We start from the raw sequence: 17408 nt of genomic DNA on the forward strand, positions 1-17408 counted from the left end.
GTGCGGAACTATAGTGTTAGCTAACGTTTTCACGGGAACATTTATGTACGGGGATCAAAACACAATGTACAAGTGAAGTTCGAAATAATATGGCACTCTTATCGCCAAAACGCGATTAATTTGTCGTAATCGTTCAATATTAATCTCATTACGTACCGTAAAGTATATCACAAGTCGTTACAGTTATTATAATAACGTGTGAGAACGAAGATAAAAGATTTTAAAATGACCGTTGGCAACTTTTAAGTATAATACGTGTTATATCAAAATATAATACTCGACCCGTTAGCGTTTATTTCGTAATTTCCGCACAGGCAGTCTCGTTCCTTTTTGCGCTTTACGTTGAAAAGGCTGAGCGGAAAGTGCACCCGCCTCCGGGTTGTGAGTGTGTCTCGTTGTCAACATTTTATTTCATTCCTTTTTCCTTTCGCTCGTGAGCGCGTCAACATTCGTTCTGTGTTGTCCCATGGCGGGTTTGGAGTTGTTGTATTCGTGCTGCGGCGACGCCATCGCATACCCGCAGGACGCCGTCGTGTGTTTCGTCCACTGGGAGGTCGTCAAAAGCGGATACAAGTGCCTCGGCTCCGGGGATGAGGTAAACAAACACACTCGCGGCGCCTCATCGTGTCGTAGGAAGACAACTGTCTGTTTTCTTCTTATGTGCGCATTTGCTTCACTAACTGGTGTTTGCTTTTAGGCGACGATGCTAAACGACAGATGCTAATGCTAAACGTTAGGGAGTCCTGTGACACCATCGCGTTTTTAAAGGAGGCATTTGTCCCCTTAAAACAATGTCATCAGATTGCCACAGAAACGTATTGCTGCCACACATTAGGAAAAAGAAAATAGAGCATCCCATTTATCGTGGTCATCTTCATGGCTCCATTTTGAGGAAACATTCATTCCACAGTTATGCGGATGACTGTCAGATCTTTGAGCAAAAAAGACGCGTCTTGTCTGGAGGAAATCAGGACCTGGATGGCACTGAATTTCTGGTGGTTCCAGTGGCCTTGTACTTCTCACCCTGCTGACTTGGGCCCCCTGACTCCTTATCAAAAGCCAACAGTCTAGAACTTGAGTTTGAAACTGGACAGTAATTTTAAATTGGAGCGGCAAATTGGTGCTGGTATTAAATTCAACTTATTTTCATTTTAGGGAGCTGGCAAAGGTAAATTATCTCCTTTCTCAACAGCACTTTGAAACACTAATTCTTTTATCACACCTCGGCTGTAAAGTAAGCAGTCATTTTGCCACTTGTTGTTGTCTGAAAATGACAATTACAGTTGCTCTCTTATCTTTTCATCATCCTTTTCTTTTTTTTATGCTTTTGGGTTCATTAGGCTCGGAGCAGCGACAAGAAGTCAGAACTGCTGCCGTCGGACTGGAGCAGCAACAAGGTGGAATATGCCCTGAGGTACGCCTCAGAGATGGGAGACGCTCAGCTGTTGCTTAAAGCGCTCCTGGTCGACTCGGCGCTCGTCTTCAACCTCATGGTAGGACGTCGCCGTTGTTATGATGTCACTTGGGATTTGGGTTGCAAAATTTCAGGAATTTTCCAAGTTAGTGACTTCCCACGTGATGTTACATGAAATTGTAGGAAAAGAACAGAAGATGTTTCCCCTAAAGGGATTTTTTTTTCTTCACAAAAAAACTTGCTTTCTCTGGAGCCCCTCATCCAATAGATTTGAAAATTTCTGCAACATGAACTAAATTAGACGCATTCCACTGGTGAGTTATTTTTTCAACGAGGCATCCTCTCCATTCCTTATCATGTGTGAATCTCGATTCATTTATTCAAGATAATAATAAATCGGGAACATAAAAAATAGCCGCTGAAAAATGTTTGACATGATCCTGCCGACTGAAAGTCACTCGTGTGTTTGTGAAGAACCGCAGCACACAGCAGAGCTCGGACATGATCGTCAACCTCAACGAGCATGTGGATGCCGCCCACTTGCGCACCTTCGACAGGTGAGTGCCAGTTCAGTTCAGCGAATTTTTTTAATTTTTTGCAAAATTCAAAAAAAGTTTTTGCAAAATGACAAAGTGAGCCGGCACATTTTAACATCGTTACAACATTGCTTGTATTTTTCTCCCAAGAAGTTTTTGTCATGCAAAGCACCACGTTTTTTCTGCTCAGAGTCTTCAAGGACGCGGGCGGCCTGGCGGCGGCCGTTCGTTCTCGGCTGCTGCCATCGCGGGACAAACTGACGCAAGCGGAGCAAAGTGAGCGGACGCGCCGGCTGAACAGCCGCGACGACAACGACGACCTTGACGACCCCCTGCGGGTCCCCGACAGGCACCCGCGACACGCCACGCAGCCACACTGGTACAAATTAAATTCCCAGTCGCTTCCAGGATGAATGTCAATTGGAAGTCGCCATGGTAACAAGCTTTGTCACCATGTGCGATGTCCACGACGCGGACAAAAGTATTAGGACGAGGTCTCGGGTGTGCATATTCGCCATCGCCGTTCACAAGTTCACTTGCTCGTAGATTAGAAATTTATTCAGTGGTACGTTATATCGTGGCATCGCAGTGCCAAAGAACCATCGTAACCTGAGTTGTGGAGTATCATTGAGACAAAAGTAGTGCTTTGCCGCCTTCTTGTGGCAAGCTAGTATCAAAGGAATATGTCAACATGGCTTAAGAAGTTTGCGAAAGTGCTCCTTTGGGCTATGTTAGTGTAAACGATGACTAAGTGAGAGGAATTTCAAAGAAAAGATTCCACAAATCGCGTCACGTGTGTTTTGCAGGCCCGATCCCATGGCGCCGCCGTTCTCGGTGGGAGGCGCCGATCTGGATCCGTTGGGGTGAGTCACCCGCTAGCCACGTCACGCCCATTCGTCTAGATTAGCTCTTCAGAAAAAAAAATATTTTTTAACATGTTCAAACTAATATTCATCGTAAAGTCTTTATTTTCACTCGTACTTTGTGAGCATTAACTGATAAATAATATTTTTTTGTTTTAATTAATCAGCCCATTTATTGATTAATTTTACAACGTTCCATTGTGAGCTTTACAAGCTTAGACGTTTTTTTTTGCTGTCAAAATACTTTGATGCAAAATGCACAATTTCTTCACACTTCACTTCCATACCTTTTGGTGGAAATACCGAATTATTTTCACATTTCTCTCCCAAATTCAAAATTTTCTTCACGTTTTAGTCCCAATACTTTTGTCCAAATTGCCAACTTTATTCTCTTTAGGGTCCCAAAATGACATTTTCTTCCCTGTGGGTGGCCCTACCAAGGTTATTATATTATTATGTAAACAAAATAAGGCTTACAAATTACTCCCATTTTTTTGGGGTAAATTACTGCAATTTCTTTACATTTCCCTTTCAAATTGTGTTTTCTTTTTTTTTTTTTTTTTTTACTCTGAATATTTTTTCCAAATATCACCACTTTTATCCAAATAAACACTATTTCTTTCCACACTATTTTCCTTCCAAATTAAAAATCCAAATGTATTCCCTTTTTTTATTTTCGTACTATTGCCCAAATTCTTGACTTCTTTTTTTATTCCGATATTTTGTGTTTAAATTTCCAATTTGTGTGTCCCAATTTTGGTTTTTCACGTTCTCCGCCTCCCAGCAGGTCAATGTCGGGTGGCGGGATGATCGCTGACCCTCTGCGGATGGGCTACCCCCGCTCGGGTTTCGACCCATCCAGCGGCATCCCGGACATCTTGCCCCCTGGCGCGGTGCCGCCCGGCGCTCGCTTCGACCCATTTGGGCCCATCGGACGCCACCGGCCCGGGTGAGCCGTGCCGCCACTTCACGTGCACTGCTTGGTGAATATTTTGTCTCATGAAAGCTGGTTGTGTTCCTTCAGGCCCAACCCTGACCACTTGCCCCCGCCGGGATTTGACGACATGTTCATGTAGCCGCCTCCTGGCTGCCACTCACTGATTCCTGTCCGCTAGCCAATCAGAGAGTCCATCCTTCTTGTTGCCGGCAACATACCGAAACGTAGTAGCTCGCCAAAAAGCAAGTTATAATTGTGAAGAACTGATACAGGAATTTTTCAAGAAATGTAGAAGAAACAGGGAAATATTTGGTCTTGACCGATAAGGATTTTTTTCTTTAGAAAGCAGATTCCGATTTCTGGCAGAATAAAAGTTCCATATTTAAAAAAACAAAACTATATGACGACAATAACTTTCTTGGTCACTAAATGCTTCAAACAATAAAGACAAGAATTACAGGCAGAGCATTTGACTGTTTTACTCGATTTAGTCCTTTAGGACAATAGAGTCATAAATCTGCAAAAAACATTTTTGGGACGGATCTTTCTTTGAATGCCATTTTTGTCTTTATGTTGTAATGTAGGCAAACAGGAGAGTTTACAAATCTAAAAATAGCTAAACTGATATTGGCTGATGAGTAATTGTGTAATATGTCCAAGTCAATATGTCAATTATCTATGAAAAATGCGTGACTCTCCTGCTTAATAAGTAAACTTTTGTTCATCAAGGATTACGTCACCAAGTCGAACTTCAACTTTTGCATTTTTACTTCTTCATTATCATGAGCTTGTTTACACACAAAACGACGACAACAAAAATGGCGCATGTGTTAGCATGCCTGCTAGCATTAGCTTCTCTGCAACAAACAGTCGACTTTTTTTCCCCGTTGTAATGACAGAGTCGCGAAATTGCACAGCCTTCAGATTAGAACTTGACCCAAGTTCTGATCACAAAACGTGAAAAAAAAATTATTGGTAACAGGATAAAAGTTACAATAGCACCTTTGTTAACTGCTCACATTTGAAGTCCCATTTAAACAATCTTAAGTGTCGTTCCTCATCTCTCTGTGGTTATTGTCACGGGTACCCCACGAGATTTGCAGAAGCAAATTGCACCACTTGTGGAGTGTTCCACTTTGGAGGTTTGCGCGTGTGTGTGTGTGTGTGGGGGGGTCCATTATATACCAATATTATCGTATTTCTTCAACCTTTTACTTCTAGTGGCTTCCATAAAATCTTTGCCCAAAATACCGCAATTTTTTGACATTTACTTCCATTTCATGTGCCGAACTTTTGTCCAAATTCACTTTTTCTTCTCCATCCTTCCCTTACTATCGATGTCCCAAATAGTTTTGCCCAGATTCCACATTTCTTCACTTTAGGAAGAATGATCACAATTTCCTTCCCCGATTGCACATTTTCTGGCCCTTTTTTGTTCCAATACTTTCTTTAAAAATCTTCACTTAATTTTTGTGACATAATACCCAGCGTCCAGCTCTTAACGTTTCCCTCGCAGCAGGCGAGCGTCCCAGACCTTTTAGCCTGCGTGCGTGCCGTCACGTTTTGCCCACGTCGGGGAAGCTCACAACAAGCCGCTTTGTTGGCAGAGGCGTCATTCGGCCGGCGGCGCGGGTCCAGGCTGCTCAGTCCCAGCTGGCGGGTCCTCCCCGGCGGCGAGCTGCTTCATCCTCATGTTGACGGAGCCGTACGTTCGCTTAGGCCGAATGAAGGGCACCCGGCGGTGACGGCGGCTGTACGGGAGGAAGACGGCATGGCCCCGGCACACGGAGGCCATGAGGAGCAGGGAGAGGAAGATCCCACCCAGGGTGAGCAGCCCCAGGCCGGCGATGATGCACTTGTCCAGGTGCGAGCCCAACCGGGCGTAGTACAGCTCCAACTGCTCCATCTGCCGGGCCGACACGGCGTCGCGGTCCACGCGGGCGTCCCTGGGGACGGCGTAGGCCACCAGGACCAGCGCGATGCCACTCACCAGCAACACCACGGCCAGAGCCAGGCCTGAGTCGGACGAGCGGTGGCCACCGCCACCATCGTCCGGGGCAGTCCAGTCGCCACTGGACTCCTGGACCGTGTCGTCGTCGTCATCGCCGCGAGATGGAACCGACCGATCCTGAAGGAGACAAGCGAAAGTTGATTCGGTTTCACTTGCAATACTTTTGTCCAAACTCCACATTTTGACTTGCTGTATGTGACGCAAGAATTAAAACTTATGTCGGCTTCAACGTTTCTACTACGACTACTCTTTCGGGAACCAACGTTATAAGAAATAAATATGAAAATAACCTTGCAGGTTTCAGAGGTGGTCGGAGTGCAGCCTGTCGCCTCCTGGTGGTGATGTTGCTCGTGGTCCGGCTGGTAGGAAGGGTTGTGGACGCCTCGGCTAACGTCGCTAGCCTTGTTAGCATTCGGCAGCTCGCGGAGCTCTACGTCCAACGACGAGTCCATGGAAAAGCGATTCTGTCGTTGCGCCTCGTCCAATCGGCATCTTCCTCACTAAACACAATTACATCAGCATTGTAACTGTCGTTATTATCGTTATTAGACATGTTTAGTCCGCATTGTTTCACACTCGTTACCAAATTGCCGAGTAGCTGATTGGTTTCCATGACAACACAAACTTGAGCTGAAATTTTCCCGCCATGTTTTATATTCAGTTGTGAGTGATTGACTTCTTTTTGCACATCAAATTTGAGAATGTTACTTTTTCGAACTAACTCAATTTATATTAAAAAAAAAACTAATTTACATACAAACTAAGAACAGGCAGGGACAACGCAGTCAGCATACAAATAATTTGGGTCAAAATACAAACTGTTTAAATTTTGCCTTTTGTTTCAAAGAAGTGACCTCTCAAGCGCATGCGTATGGAGCGAATGGCGCGCGCGACCTTGCGACGACGTTCACTTGACTCCACGCACGCGCGCACCATCGGGCCGCACCTGACAAGCATCTAATTCAGACATGCTCAATCACACGCCGAACGGGATCAAGCGTCATGACCGGAGCATGAAGAGTTTGAAAAGGAATAAGAGAGTGTTTACCTGGCGGCAGGCAAGCAGGAGGGAAAGATGGATGGACGACAACAGGAGGAGGAGGACAACGCAAGACCAGACGAAAGGGGGACGAGCGCAGAGTAATGCGCATGTGCAAATCAAGCAGACGCTCACGCTCATGTATCGTGGCCGGCCGCCAGAGGGCGTGCTTGTGCACTTTCTTTGCCGAAAGAACTCAAATTTGCCTCGATTGCGTTGTCAAAATAAATGTCTTTTATAAAACGTGTATATGTGATATGTATAATGATAAGTTGTGAAAATGCACAAGCTTGCTTTGGTCGATCAAGTGATTTTCTGTTGGGATATATTTGTGAAGTTGTCTTTATCCATTCAGGTCATTTCCTCATCAGCAATTCTTTTGGGAAATAAGACCAATGAAAGGTAGAAAAAAAGCTTCCTGAGAAAATAAAGTCAAAGTGTGATTTTAATGTATAGCGGAAGAGTGGAATTTAGGCATCATGAATTGTTAATATTTCCAGAGTGTGGTCCAATAAGACAATCACTTCCAATTTTTTGCAATGGATTTCAATTTCACAGGTCAACCTACACAAAGATAAGATAAAGAAAAACTTCAACACACTCACAAAAACATACAACATAATGTGTAGATGCTACACACGCACACACACAAACGTGCGAGAACATTGACATTAAATAGCTGCGCATATTCCAACAAAAAAAAAATTTAAAAAAGAAGAGAAAAAATAGTCAAAACTTTATGAACATCTCATAGGATGTCCAATGTAATTATTTGGATTGACAACCGCAACAAATAAAAACAACTCCTTGTAGCATGCTAACAATTAGCATCACAGGTTTAGAGCAGGCGAGTGGAACAAGCAACAAAAAAAATACATTTACGTATGTTTACGTAAAAGCAAAAAGTTCTTTTTCAGAGTCTCACAAAGACATTGTCACATTCAAATGAACAAACAGTGTGCTAGCATTATCTCCACGCAACCAGTTGTGTCAGAGTTAGCGTTAACTGAGTAATGAGTTCACACGTAAGAGTTAGCCTTAGTTTTAAAATGAAATGTAACATTTGCTGTCAAGCGCTAGTTTAATAATAAATAGTCATCTTAGTATGCCAGCGTTAGCTCCACAGCAACAGGTCATGTGACATGGTTAGCAAAGTAACGTTTAACTTTAGCAGGTCAGCATTAGCGCTGTAATGGTTTAACAGCTAATGCTACCATGCTAAAAGCCCCATTAAGGAGTTAATGTTAAGTCTGTGATGACAGGTCATGTTAGCAAAAAAGCGTTAGCCTTACAGTGGCTGGTCATACACATTAGCTCCAGTAATGACCAGTAACGTTAGCATGGCATCTTGCGCACCATAGCTAACAGTCATGTTAAGAAGTTAACATTGGCTCTTGATGAACAATCCTATTGGCCTGCTTGTGTTGGCTCATTTTTTTAGGGCAGCCAATCAGTCAGTGGCTCTGCCTCTCCGACACAACGTCCTGGAGCCTCTTTAGCAAAATGTCAGGGCCACTGGCACTGTTCTCTGGACACGCGCGCTTGCTCGGGGAGTCACACGCTGATGACATCATCAGCTCGCCCTCCATTCCAAGGGCTCTCTTGCGGCCGTTGCAACCTTGACGCAGCATACGATTGATGTCAGACAGATCCTGAGGTAGAAAGGAACAAGGGTTAGCTTTAGCACACTGGGACTATGCTTGCACGCTAATGCGATACTTCTTTAGACATAGTAGTAATAACGTATCTCTGGAGTACAACCCTGCCTGTGGACTAGCTTGTTTGTGAGGTGAGGTAAGCTTACCTTGGAGGGGCTGCTGTTGATGCGGAAGGTAAAGGAGTTTGGCGCCAGGCCTCCCGTCGACGCTTTGTGGGGCGACACGTAAACGCAATGACGCTGAGACACTCGGCGAGGAGACGGCGGGTGGCAACGCACTGAAGGGAACGGAGACATGGGCGGGGCGTCCATCTGATGCGCACGCACAAAACACACAGAAAATAACACACATGTAGACAAACACAAAAAACAAACAAGGCATACAAAGTTCATTTCAGATCATTCGATGGAATTATTGCACATGCGCGGCGGTGTGCACGTACCCTGTTGTCATGCGTGGCATATCTCATGGCGAAACTTTTCATCTTGTGCACATAGACGTTGTTGTAAAACTGGACCAGATCGCCACGTTCCTCCTCGCCCGTTTGCGTCGTCTCGGAAGCTGCAAAAAGGAGAAGTTGATGTCAAGAGTGAGCGGTTGCGTTAGCGCGCTAGCGTTAGCGCGCAAGCGTTAGCGTGTTAACTCACATTCTGCTCCAGATGCGGGATCAACCTCCATTGTCTCATCTGACAGTGCCCCCTGCTGTCTGGGAGAGCGATGCAGGAGGACGCTGCGATACACCTACACACACGCACACGCGTGCGCACACACAAATACAAGCATGTCACCATGGCAAAAGACTGGCAGTGGCTGTTTGCCGGCTGTAGGCAGGTGGGCGTGTTCTCACATGGCTGCTGGCCTGCGGTTGGCTACGGTAACACTTCATGATGTCCAGGAATGTGTGCGCTTCCTTGGAGATCTGCAGCAGGAAGCACACACACAACCGAGAGTTAACCTTCCACTGGGCCACTTGATGCTAGCATTAGCTCTCGGACGACTAATCACATTAACATGCTCATATTAGCTACTAACGACTAACCCCTTTAGCATGCTAGCAATTAGCCACTGTTCCACTGAGCGGCGAACAATTGAGCACGTTTACAAAGGCAGCGAACGTTGCGTTCTCTTCGCAAATGTTCGACACATGCATGTATTTCAAAATTTCCTCGTGACAAGAAAAAAACCAAAAACTGTCGTCAAACATCTGGTGAACTGAGAGTGTGTGTGGGAGACTGAGCGTGGCTAACGTTGGCGATGATGTAGACGGTGCAGAGCAGCATCTGGTCCAGGTGCCGGTCCCTCATGAGTTGGGTGGCATGGAGCAGAGCGTGTTCAAAGGCCGTCCAGATCTTTGCACGCAGTTCCGACGAGATGTCCAGGCGGGCGCAGAGATCGCGAAGGCGCACGCTGGCCAGGTGGTACACCTGCAACGTTCACGCACACACAGGTCAGAAGAGCAGCCTATCAGAGTCACCGCATCGATGGCGTTCGCACCTTGCGGAAGAAAAGCGCCAGGGATCCGGTGCGCTGCGGCCGGCTGCTTGCCGGTTGGGGGTCGGCGGGTGCGGCGACGGGCGCGGGTGCGGGAATGGGGCGGCCGGGCGATGCTGTCAGCAGGAACTGAGTGGGGCCGCCGGCTGACGGGTCGCACGGTTGAACTGGGATCAGCGTGATGGTGTGCTCGCTGCTGCCACCTGATGGCAAAAAAATAAATGCAAAAAAAGAAAAGTGTTAGTCAAACCCCGGATTACCAAACATCTTACAAATCGATTATTCTATTGATGAATACATACTGAATATTGAAACTTATCATTTTGCTCTTGTAAAAACAACTGAACCACAAGCGTAAAAGCAACACCTTGCAGCGGTATGCTGAGTACGGTGGTCTGGCCAGCCTGTGGGCCGATCTTCAGGGTGCCGGTGGAGCTGAGCGTCAGGCGCTTGGCGGGAGATGTGACGGTGCCGGTCATAGGGGTCGGTGGGTCGTCGCCGAACAGACGGCGCTTGGCGCTGCCGGCGGCCGGAGAGCTGTAGCGGTCGTGCACCGACAACGGGGACGGCGGAACTTCTACAGGGAACAAGAACAACACCTCGTAAAATGAGCAATGCATTACTTCATTCAAACAAAATGGTTTTGCCAGGCGGAGAGCAAAATTTGACTTGGACCAGAAGAAACCCTTTCCAAAACCGAACAACATTTCTGGGTGTTGGTCCGGTTACCTTTCCACATGCTGCCCACGCCGGAGCGAACCTCTCTGATGCGAGGATGCACAATGGGTGACAGCGCCACCAGGGGCAGATGGGACTGGGTCCCACCGATGGAAGCAGAACGGCCAGAATCCAGACTGGATGGGAAGTTCACCTGACGCACAGAACAAAAACATTTCCAAATGGCGTAGCCAGTCAATCGTGGAGGATTTGCGGTCAAGAAAATAAGTTATTCGCCTACGTCATGTTTTGTGGGAAATTTGCGGTGTTGCACTGACCTCCTCGACAGTGGGCACCTTATTGCCAGCGGCACTCAAGGCGTTCCACAGGGCAGAGTCCGCAGTCCACGCTCGGCTCTCCAGCACCTGCTCCTCGACCAGATTTAAATGCTTGACCATGTCTCTGGACAGGCCTTCCTCGGAGCGGATGAACACCTCGATCACCTGTGCACGCACATCGGCAAAGCTGTTATATCATACGTGCGCACGTGTGTGTGTGTGTGTGTGTGTGTGTGCGTAAGTATGGGTGCGTCCGAGACCTTGAAGAAGTAGAAGGGGGCCAGCTTGAAGATGTTGATGATCCACGGGAAGGTCCGCTGGGAGCTGTAGGAGAATAAAACCACCTCCAAGCAGCATGCCAGAAGAGAGCAGAGGAAAACGTCTTGCTCCAGTAGAGCCTGCCGTACACACACGCACAAAAATATTTTATTTACAGATAGACAACTAGGAAACATTCCGGAAGCGACGCCGACTCATTTGAACATAAAAAAAAAAACAATAAAAAAAAACATACTGACGAATATACACGTCGGTGGCAGTGAATGAGTTCAAGGTGTTGTTTGACATGCTTTTGTGCATGTGTGTGTACATACACTCATGTCTTTCCCGTGTAGCCTCTTGGTCTCCTGCATCAAGACGTTCTCCAGAACTTTGTAGAACAGAATCTCAGCCAACTTCAGGCGACTCTCAGCAAAATCTGTCCACACACACACACACACACACACACACACACACACACACAATTAAGATTACATGTCACCACATGCACATTCAGCCATTTTATGTACCGGATAAATAAGGTTAAATAGCAATATTTTTAAAGAGGCATTTTTTTTTTTACTAGTGATAGGCTGATATGTTACGGAACTTGCAGACTTAGGCTTAAAAAGTTCCCTCAAGTTTTCTTAAGAAAAAGTTTCATGGCATTTCTATGCAAGCTTTCACTTATTGCTCATTATCTTTCTTTTAAGTGCAAAAATATCCTCAACACGGAGCTTAAAAATTCAAGCGTGTGCTCGCGTACCGATGTGCGACCCCGACGAGTGATCCGAGTCGTTGGTGTATTGTTCTTTGAACGTCTGTCCCAGCGTCTTCACCTGGCTCATGATGGATTCCGTGGGATCTCTGGAGCATGACCTGAAATCCAAAACATTTTCCCCTCATTGAAGCATTTTTTTTAAAAACACAGACAGATTAGTGACAATGAAAGCAAGATTACTTGAAGATGCGCAGCAGGTGCTCACTGGGGGCGCTCCTGAGCCCGGCGACCATGCTCTGAAGACGGCTGACGCTTTGAGTGGCCGACGACACGGGCGTCACCCGCACGTCCTTCTCTTTCAGGTAAGCCCGACCCGTTAGAGGTGTAGAAGGTGCCAGAGAGGCCGACTGCACACAGTTGCGCTTCCTGTTAGCCACGCAGCTTAGCACTCATTAGCTTTAGCAACGATGCTTAATGTGCTTCGGCAACGTCACTATGTTCTCATTCGCATTAGTGAGCGTCTGTCCCACTTATTCAGTCCCTTTCCATTAGCATTCATGGTGTTCTGTTCTAATTAGCGTGAGTGTGACGCCGTTAGCACTCGTTACCATCGTTATTGCTGCTTGCCAGGTGCCTGTTCCAGTTTGCCCCAGTCTTTCTGTCAGCACTTGTTACAAGTAGCATTGGCCTTCCTGTTGGCCTCAGTTTGTTTCTGCTACCTTGAGAATGTTGTCATTAGCATTAATATGTTCCTTTTCCAGTTTGTGTCAGTCACTTCTTATTAGCATTAGTGTGATCCTGTTCCAGTCAATATCAGTATGATTTCTGCGAGCACTCGTTATCAATACCATCAGTAACAGTTCACTAACGGCAGCGTTAGCATTATCATTCGCATTAGTGTGTTTCTGCTACTGTCAGTATGTTCGCATATACATGAGTGTGTTCCTGTTCCAGTTAGCATCATTAACTTGTAAGTTGGCATCAGTGTGATTCTGTTAGCGCGCAATATCATCTGCCAAAAAGCATGCCTGTTCCAATTAGCTTCAGTGTCTTTCTGTCATTAGCAATGATATGTTCCTCTCCCAGTAAGTGCTACTGCGATTCTGTTAGCGGTCGTTCTTGTTAGCAGTATCACGTACCGGCGTCAGCATGTTTCTGTTCATGTCTCTATCTACTCATGTAAATCAGTGTGTTCCTGTTCCAGCTAGCGTCAGCGCCATTCTGTTAGCATGCTACATTTGCGTGAGTGTCAGCAACAGGCCGCGTTTGACCTTCTCCATGTGATGCTGCAGCTGCGTCTGAGTGCTGGTCGCCTGCCCTGTGCCAGTGCTCGCGGCAGCGGGCTGCTGGAAACTTTTCCTGGGTGTTCCGATTTCCTCGTCAGCATCTGCATCCAGGAAGATACGCTCGTCGAAGTCGCCCACTGTTAAGACGTACTCCTCGTACTGGCGGTTGAGTGCTTTGCTGAGAGCAAAACCAGAGCAAGGCGTTAGAAGGCCCTAACGGAAAACCGCAACAAGCGGACGAGCGACAACTTACTTGTTGTCAATAAAGTTGTGAGGATCCAAAAGTTCGGTCAGAAGATCCTCGTTGCCCTTCAAGATCTAATCAGGAACAACATCAAGTAAGAGATTATTTCTTTGTGCCTGCGCTCGGAGGAACGTGAGCTTGCGACAAGTCGTCCCTCACCAGACCATACTTCTTTTCACTACTTCACGGTTTTGAAATTGGACGTTATCGGATATTGATGATTTAAAAAATAAATAAATAATCGACAGCCAGCTCAACACTCATGGTGGGACACGATGTAAGAAAGTGGCTTTGTGTACCTGTTTGCGGAAGAGCTTGTGGATGTAAGGCCTGAAGTAGTGCTGTTTGATGCCTTTGGCTTCCACCACCAGGCCGTCGTGAAGCTCGCACAATCTCTCCAGCACGCACGGAGACGCCTCATCGGCGCACGCCTGGACTTCATCGCCAGATGTACCTGGTGGACACATACGTTATTAGCACAATACACGTTCATATTTTGTTTTTGTAACACTTGAACTTAACCTCTGTCAATCAAAAAATATTTCCCCAACAGAACGGGCTGTGTTAATAAGCCCCACTGTGACATCACAGTAGGGAATATGGCCCTGCACACGGACACATTTTCAGAAAAAGGAAATTAACTGATGACATTTAATGTGAAATTTTTTTGCATTTCTTACCGATGAAGGCGGGGTTAATGAGCTCCTTCCTGTTGGCGCACATCAACGCGTTTCCAAAGACCAGGTCCAGACAGCACAGCAGCAGGTGGTAAGAGTTCACCAGGTCGTCACCGATCATGTGAAAGTTACCTGGTGTAAAAGTCGGTCAGGCTTAAATCAATAGTAATTTGTGCAAATGTGATCTTTCAGAAGTGTGTATCAAACTGGAAGCCCTTTACATGAACTCATTTACTCCCAGCCGAGTAAAAAAAAAAAAAAAGATCTTGGACCTCTTTAGCCGCCAATGGCAGTAAATGAGTTAATCAGCAACCAAAAAGCATCTCTCACTTTCCAATTTCAAAAAGGTCACCCACTTTTGGGAAAATGTCTGCCAACTGAAGTAGTAGTTGAGGTTTGGCAGCTTACCTTTGGTGTAGACAAAGAGCGTCCAGCAGAACTTGAAGACGTCAGCGGTGTGGCAGGGCAGCCTGCGGTGTTTCCGTCCGCGGGGTTGGCGTGATGGAAGGGGCGGAGCCTCTGAGCCCAGCGGGCTGCGGAACATGGCGGTGAAGATGGGCTGAAACTTGCGGAAGATGACGGTGGAAACCTCAAAGTTGCGCTCCAGACGCTCCATGCGCACGCGGAAGTTCTCGCACAGGTTGGACATGTCAGACCACTTGCGCATCTTGGAGAAGAACTCGATCAGGCTGCCGAACGCATGTGAAAGCCAAGTTTAATCCTGCTACATTTTTTTTTTTAAACCACAATCACAAAATGTTTTATTTTCCTTATAGAGATATACAACTTTAATTCTAAAAGTTTTTTATTTATCAAACTCCAACCAGAATGTGTAAATGTTTCGGATTTTTGCACCTGAGTTTAGCGGTGCGCAGGATCCTGGTGAGCGACACGCAGTTTCCCTCCATCAGCCCTTTGCCCACCGTGGGCGTGCTTCCTTTCCTGCAGGCGGCGTACAGCGAGCACGCCAGCCAGTGCACCACCTCGCCCTGCACGCACACACACACACACATCCAAAGACAACACGTCACTTTCACAAGTAGAAACAACGCAGCGGCTCTTTTTGAATCCATGACATATTTCTACAACATTTTGATTAGTTTGTTTTAAAATTTTCATTTACCGTAATTTCTCAAGTTTATCATGTATTTTATTATTTTTTTGCAAGAAATAAACAAATCATCCAAAATCGACGTGGCGCATTATACACGAGGACACCAAAAAATTATGAGAATTCATCATATTGTAGATGTTTGGTGGTTCTTCTGGCTTGTGAAAAAGGTGCACTTTTCATTTCCAATATGATATTTTGAATGTCGAATGACGCAAATGTATGAGAACATCAACATTTTCGCTGAATCATGATGGCCTCACGAGTGGATTTGTCTTCAAATGGGGAACAAGGAAACGGGTGTAAATAAAAACAAATATCTTACCCAGTATGGAGTTTTGTGGATGGAATTGGAAATGGAATTTAAACTTATGTGGTTGTTTGATATGCGCAACGCTTTGTTTCTTGATGCCATACAGCACATTGTCAGGGACACAACGCAACGAAAGGTGATTAGTAACCAACATCTACCTATTTTGACACAGTTTATGTGTATTTGTTTTTTTCAGCTGGAAACCAGCTCAGGGGTGGGATCCAGCGTTGCCCATCCAACACCTTGACAGTTCCATTGAGTGGTCACTAACATAAAGACAGTAACCCGCAGTCCTGTTCTAAAGATCGCTCACCAGTGATGGGACAATGTGATTTTCTATAAATGCATAAGTGATCACTTGAAAATTTTAACAATGGCAGAGATTAATAGGAAAAAATAGCGTTGCATAGGGATCTTTGAAAAAGTTAAGATTGCCCTCAAATAAGACAGAGGGCTAATTATTAATAATATACGAACATTATTAACAAAAGAAAAGCGCGACTGTTTTATTTCAGAAGTGTTTATCAAACTGTTGGTCCTTCCCATTAATCAGTATCCAAGAAGAATCTCTCAGTTTCCAAGACATTGTTGACGTCAGGTGCTGCCTTCAGGGACAGTCTGAAATCACAAACGATCTAGAACACTATAACTTGTTCTTCATAGTTTCGCCAGCTAAAAACGCCGTAGAGTCACAAGATCTATGGTAATAAGTCATCGTTCAGTTGTAAAAGACTCCAATGGCTTGTTCAAGTTTCAAAGGCCACGTACGGACGGCCTACGGACGGCAAACACTCGCAACGCCCAAATTCCTACGTCATCCGCAGCGACGTCGTTTTTGTTGTTATTTGTTTGGTGAGGCGGAAGCTGTTTGAGTTAAGTGGCGCCCAGCCGCTCACCTCCAGCGTGTATGTGTTCCAGATGGCCGTGAAGTTGTCCATGGCCTCGGTGGCCGTGCGATCGTCCATGTTGAGCTCCTGACATAGCGTCTCCAAACTCCTCCGCGCGACACTCTCCTCCATGCGGCCCGACTCCGAATCGGACGACTCGTCGCCTCGCATCGTGGACGGCCGGGCGGCTATCGCGATCGGCAAACTTGTGGTGGCCGCAGCTGGGGGTGGGGGAGCAAAAAAGAGCACCCAAAAAAGCCCCAAAAATGAATGTAAACCAAAACAAAAACGCGACGCTCGTCCAGTGAGCGAAACGACGACCTAGCTCCACTTCCGCTCACGAGTGGCGCCAAAACTGCCGAGCAAGGCCCAATAGGAGACGAGGGGCGTGTCTGTCACGTGAGGTAGTCACCCAACCCGTGCAGCTGTTCTCTCATCACTTCTGGATTGTCTCAAATTAGCTGAAAATAAAATAAACTGCGTCCAAAAAAAGAAGAAAAGTCAATGTTGGGTAAAAAAAACAATTATTTGTTTTTGGATAAATCATAGTGAGAAGACCTATTTTACCTTCGTCATATTTACACTGACGTAAACACTAAATTCTCTTTCCTCCGCCTCTCGTCTTCACGATGTTGATCCGTCACTTCCGGAATATTAAACATTGACATGTAATCACGTAACTATCGATGAACATTCGAAGATTTTTTTAAATTCTGTTTCGTTGATTTATTATATCCTCACTATTTACGGTGGATGACGTCAATGAAACTCCGTTCGACCTCAGTTACTGACTCACCGACCATTGTTATAATTTATTGTAATTAGCAAATGTCATATTTTCAGTGCACTTTAGTTAAAAATATCGTTTAACACAATAAAAAAACAATGAGAATAGTTTAAAATAAAATAGTAGCGATGTTGAAAAACGAGGCGAGCAATGACGTCCTCTAGTGGCTTTTATTGTGCA

The 17408-nt window shown here is 45.8% G+C and overlaps 3 protein-coding genes across 6 annotated transcripts; 1 reads left to right on the forward strand and 2 right to left on the reverse strand.

Annotated features, from left to right (window-relative positions):
• The first annotated feature begins 59 nt into the window (after positions 1-59).
• On the forward strand, positions 60-4215 carry psmf1 (proteasome inhibitor subunit 1). 4 transcript variants are annotated; one of them, XM_088309859.1, is made up of 7 exons: positions 60-595; positions 1341-1493; positions 1889-1971; positions 2141-2329; positions 2757-2813; positions 3598-3762; positions 3838-4215. In XM_088309859.1, exons 1-7 carry the CDS (start codon positions 467-469, stop codon positions 3887-3889), a joined length of 828 nt encoding a protein of 275 aa, XP_088165985.1. In that variant the 5' UTR covers positions 60-466; the 3' UTR covers positions 3890-4215. The 4 variants fall into 4 exon arrangements, with proteins under 4 accessions (XP_088165985.1, XP_088165989.1, XP_088165986.1 ...); XM_088309860.1 differs by having other exon boundaries at positions 61-595; positions 3601-3762; XM_088309863.1 differs by lacking the exon at positions 2757-2813 and having other exon boundaries at positions 3601-3762.
• On the reverse strand, positions 3380-6910 carry tmem74b (transmembrane protein 74B). The gene is made up of 3 exons (XM_088309864.1): positions 6810-6910; positions 6052-6261; positions 3380-5878 (listed from the first exon to the last, which is right to left on the reverse strand). Exons 2-3 carry the CDS (start codon positions 6211-6213, stop codon positions 5363-5365), a joined length of 678 nt encoding a protein of 225 aa, XP_088165990.1. The 5' UTR covers positions 6214-6261; positions 6810-6910; the 3' UTR covers positions 3380-5362.
• Positions 6911-7227: 317 nt separating this feature from the next.
• On the reverse strand, positions 7228-16784 carry rbl1 (retinoblastoma-like 1 (p107)). The gene is made up of 21 exons (XM_088310072.1): positions 16451-16784; positions 14986-15119; positions 14539-14819; positions 14134-14262; positions 13753-13907; positions 13463-13527; positions 13195-13387; positions 12164-12330; positions 11969-12081; positions 11538-11641; positions 11205-11342; positions 10945-11109; positions 10679-10820; positions 10317-10526; positions 9953-10152; positions 9706-9882; positions 9306-9377; positions 9106-9199; positions 8901-9019; positions 8605-8769; positions 7228-8452 (listed from the first exon to the last, which is right to left on the reverse strand). The coding sequence occupies exons 1-21, from the start codon at positions 16610-16612 to the stop codon at positions 8255-8257; spliced, it is 3183 nt and encodes a 1060-aa protein (XP_088166198.1). The 5' UTR covers positions 16613-16784; the 3' UTR covers positions 7228-8254.
• Positions 16785-17408: the final 624 nt, after the last annotated feature.

The sequence above is a fragment of the Idiotropiscis lumnitzeri genome, chromosome 11 (assembly GCF_059441095.1).
Source record: "Idiotropiscis lumnitzeri isolate Australia: NSW breed Sydney's pygmy pipehorse chromosome 11, RoL_Ilum_1.0, whole genome shotgun sequence".
Lineage (NCBI taxonomy): Eukaryota > Metazoa > Chordata > Actinopteri > Syngnathiformes > Syngnathidae > Idiotropiscis > Idiotropiscis lumnitzeri.

Excerpts from the sequence above, each read along its gene's own strand:
- psmf1 (XM_088309859.1), top strand. The coding sequence starts at position 467 with ATGGCGGGTTTGGAGTTGTTGTATTCGTGCTGCGGCGACGCCATCGCA. Across the intron at positions 2,330-2,756 it reads CACGCCACGCAGCCACACTG|GCCCGATCCCATGGCGCCGC; the intron begins GTACAAATTAAA and ends TGTGTTTTGCAG. Across the intron at positions 3,763-3,837 it reads ATCGGACGCCACCGGCCCGG|GCCCAACCCTGACCACTTGC; the intron begins GTGAGCCGTGCC and ends GTGTTCCTTCAG.
- tmem74b (XM_088309864.1), bottom strand. The coding sequence starts at position 6,213 with ATGGACTCGTCGTTGGACGTAGAGCTCCGCGAGCTGCCGAATGCTAAC. Across the intron at positions 5,879-6,051 it reads CCACCTCTGAAACCTGCAAG|GATCGGTCGGTTCCATCTCG; the intron begins GTTATTTTCATA and ends TGTCTCCTTCAG.
- rbl1 (XM_088310072.1), bottom strand. The coding sequence starts at position 16,612 with ATGCGAGGCGACGAGTCGTCCGATTCGGAGTCGGGCCGCATGGAGGAG. Across the intron at positions 14,820-14,985 it reads CTGCGCACCGCTAAACTCAG|CCTGATCGAGTTCTTCTCCA; the intron begins GTGCAAAAATCC and ends TGCGTTCGGCAG. Across the intron at positions 11,110-11,204 it reads CCCCCTTCTACTTCTTCAAG|GTGATCGAGGTGTTCATCCG; the intron begins GTCTCGGACGCA and ends GTGCGTGCACAG.